At 48.0% G+C, this 2,500-nt stretch overlaps 1 protein-coding gene across 1 annotated transcript in view; it reads left to right on the top strand.

Moving 5' to 3' along the window:
* The window catches only part of LOC122260163 (sodium-dependent nutrient amino acid transporter 1), a 5,010-nt gene that overhangs the window by 782 nt on the left and 1,728 nt on the right, over nucleotides 1-2,500 (top strand). Inside the window, exons 2-8 of the mRNA XM_043027309.2 lie at nucleotides 1-130; nucleotides 356-440; nucleotides 681-894; nucleotides 1,022-1,157; nucleotides 1,651-1,785; nucleotides 1,956-2,059; nucleotides 2,228-2,414. The exon at nucleotides 1-130 is cut by the window's left edge and continues 68 nt beyond it. Coding sequence (XP_042883243.2) covers nucleotides 1-130; nucleotides 356-440; nucleotides 681-894; nucleotides 1,022-1,157; nucleotides 1,651-1,785; nucleotides 1,956-2,059; nucleotides 2,228-2,414 — 991 coding nt within the window. The remainder of the gene's footprint in view (nucleotides 131-355; nucleotides 441-680; nucleotides 895-1,021; nucleotides 1,158-1,650; nucleotides 1,786-1,955; nucleotides 2,060-2,227; nucleotides 2,415-2,500) is intronic.

The following is a 2,500-nucleotide window of genomic DNA, read 5'->3' as shown; positions in this document are numbered from 1 at the left end:
GTTCCTCATGTCGTGCGTGTCCCTCTCGGTGGGCCTCGGGAACATCTGGAGGTTCCCCATGACCGCCTACGAGAACGGCGGCGGGGCGTTCCTCATTCCGTACTTCGTCGTCCTTACGTTCATCGGCAGGGTGAGTGCAGGCAGCGCCGGATAACGATGCCCCGTTTGCCTCGCGCTGATATGCGAATGGTTGCATGACAAATATTTCATATATTCTCATAAGAAAGCAGGAGGTTTCTTTCGACCCTCCAATGAACTCTCCGATCAAAAGCCTTGAAGCTTCATATCTTAGAATCAGAAAAAGAAAGATCTATTCGCCCTGAAATCCATGAGCTCTTTCCTCCCTCCGGCGCAGCCTCTCTACTTCATGGAGCTGGCGGTGGGGCAGTTCTCGTCCTCCGGCAGCGTCAAGGTGTGGAAGATGGTCCCGGCCGTCAAGGGTGAGTGACCCAAACGTTTCTTGTTCCGAGTCCATTTCAGACAGACCGAAAGACACGATAGTGATATACGCTACGAAGCTGATGTTCAAACGAAAGAGCCGAAGCTGTTTCGGTTTCGATCGGTTGGACGCGAAGCTTTGAAATCGCCGGTTTCAGTTGCCAGTTATCTTTTTATCTCTTATCTCGCACCGAGACCTTCAAGCGAGAGGAAGCAACGTCTAACTCGATCTCTGTTCTTAGGTGTCGGATACGGGCAGATGGTCGGAACATGGTCGGTCGTAACGTACTACTGCTCGCTCATGGCCATCACCTTGTTCTACCTGTTTCAGTCCTTCAGCTCGGAGCTCCCATGGGCGTCCTGCGACCCGGCGTGGGCTGACGGAAACTGCGTCGACGATGCGGCCAATGTCTCGCTGACCGCCGGCCTCCAGTCGTCGTCAGAACAATATTTCTAGTGAGTATAGACGGCCATTGAGTCTCCGCCCCTGAAAGACGGTGAAAGCTACTGGCACGTGCCTTATCGTGACATGGGTAGCTACACTACGCTGTCACTGACTCTCTCCCTTGCCTCTCTCCCGCAGCAACTACGTGCTGAACTATTCCAGTGACATCAGCAATGGCATCGGGCTGCCGGACTGGCGGCTGTCGCTCTGCCTCGGCGCCGCGTGGCTCCTCCTGTTCCTCACTCTGGCGAAGGGCGTCCAGTCGTCCGGCAAAGTAAGGACCGAAAGATATCAGCTGCAGTCGGCGATGGAGACGCTTTGCACTGTGACAAAGCGAAGCGGAATACAAAATATTTCACAATAGGGCTAACAGCAGAAAGGATAAATAAATAAATATATATATAAATATATATATATATATATATATATATATATATATATATATATATATACGTATACACATATATATATAAATATATATTATATATATATATATACGTATACACATATACATAAACATATACATATAAAAACGTATACATACACAATATATATATATATATATATATATATATATATATATATATATATATATATATATATGCATCTATCTATCTATACATATACAAAAGAGAGAGAGAGAGAGAGAGAGAGAGAGAGAGATACTAGCCTTCCAGTATAGATGAGTTCTCCCTCAAAACCTCAGTTAATCTAAGAAAGGTGAACATTTTAAGGAGTAACTAAGAGAAACCCCGGAACCTCCCCAGGTCGCTTATTTCACGGCCCTCTTCCCCTACCTGGTGCTCCTCACTCTGCTCGTGCGAGGGACCACACTTCCGGGAGCCTTTGAGGGCGTCATCTACTTCGTTAAGCCGGAGTGGAACAGACTGCTTGACCCGCAAGTAAGTATGGGCGATCTTACCATCACCTTTGGACGTGCCTGAAAACACACTTAGCTGTATCCTGCACCTTTACATCTAGAAATAGGTGATTTCCTTCATAGCATTATAAACCAATCGTTTTTGGTATCGGAGAAAATTCAGAAGTTCTGAAGTGTCTTGCTTCGTTCCAGGTGTGGTACGCGGCAGTCACTCAGTCCTTCTTCAGTCTTTCAGTCGGCTTTGGCTCCATCATCACATTCTCCTCCTATAACAACTTTAACCACAACATCTACAGGTGCGTTACCATGGAAACGCAGAACTCAAAGCCGTGGACTTGTTCACAGGCCGAAGAATTATTTTGTATTGAAATTGTGATTCTTCACTGATCTGTTGTGCTGAAATTCAATTCCTAAACAGGAAATATTTCTCAATCACATGAGCTAACTCCCTTTTTCCTCTTCAGGGATGCGTGGATCATCAGCCTGGTAGACACAATCACTTCCGTGCTCGCCGGGGTCACCATCTTCAGCATCTTGGGTCACTCTGCGCACCATCTCGGGGTCGACATCAAGGAGGTAGTGAGGGGCGGCGCAGGACTCGCCTTCATCTCCTACCCGGACGCCCTGGCCAAATTCACGTGGGCCCCGCAGGTGAGGAGAGGGGGGAGGTGAGGGAAGGGGTGGGGGTGGGTGGTGGAGGGGTGGAGTCTTGAACAGATCGAAAGATCGAAAGTGAC

This window comes from Penaeus japonicus, unplaced genomic scaffold, assembly GCF_977035675.1.
Source record: "Penaeus japonicus unplaced genomic scaffold, GWHDUDI00000001_assembly GWHDUDI00000010, whole genome shotgun sequence".
Classification (NCBI taxonomy): Eukaryota; Metazoa; Arthropoda; class Malacostraca; order Decapoda; family Penaeidae; genus Penaeus; species Penaeus japonicus.
This window is presented reverse-complemented; position numbering and strand designations above follow the sequence as displayed.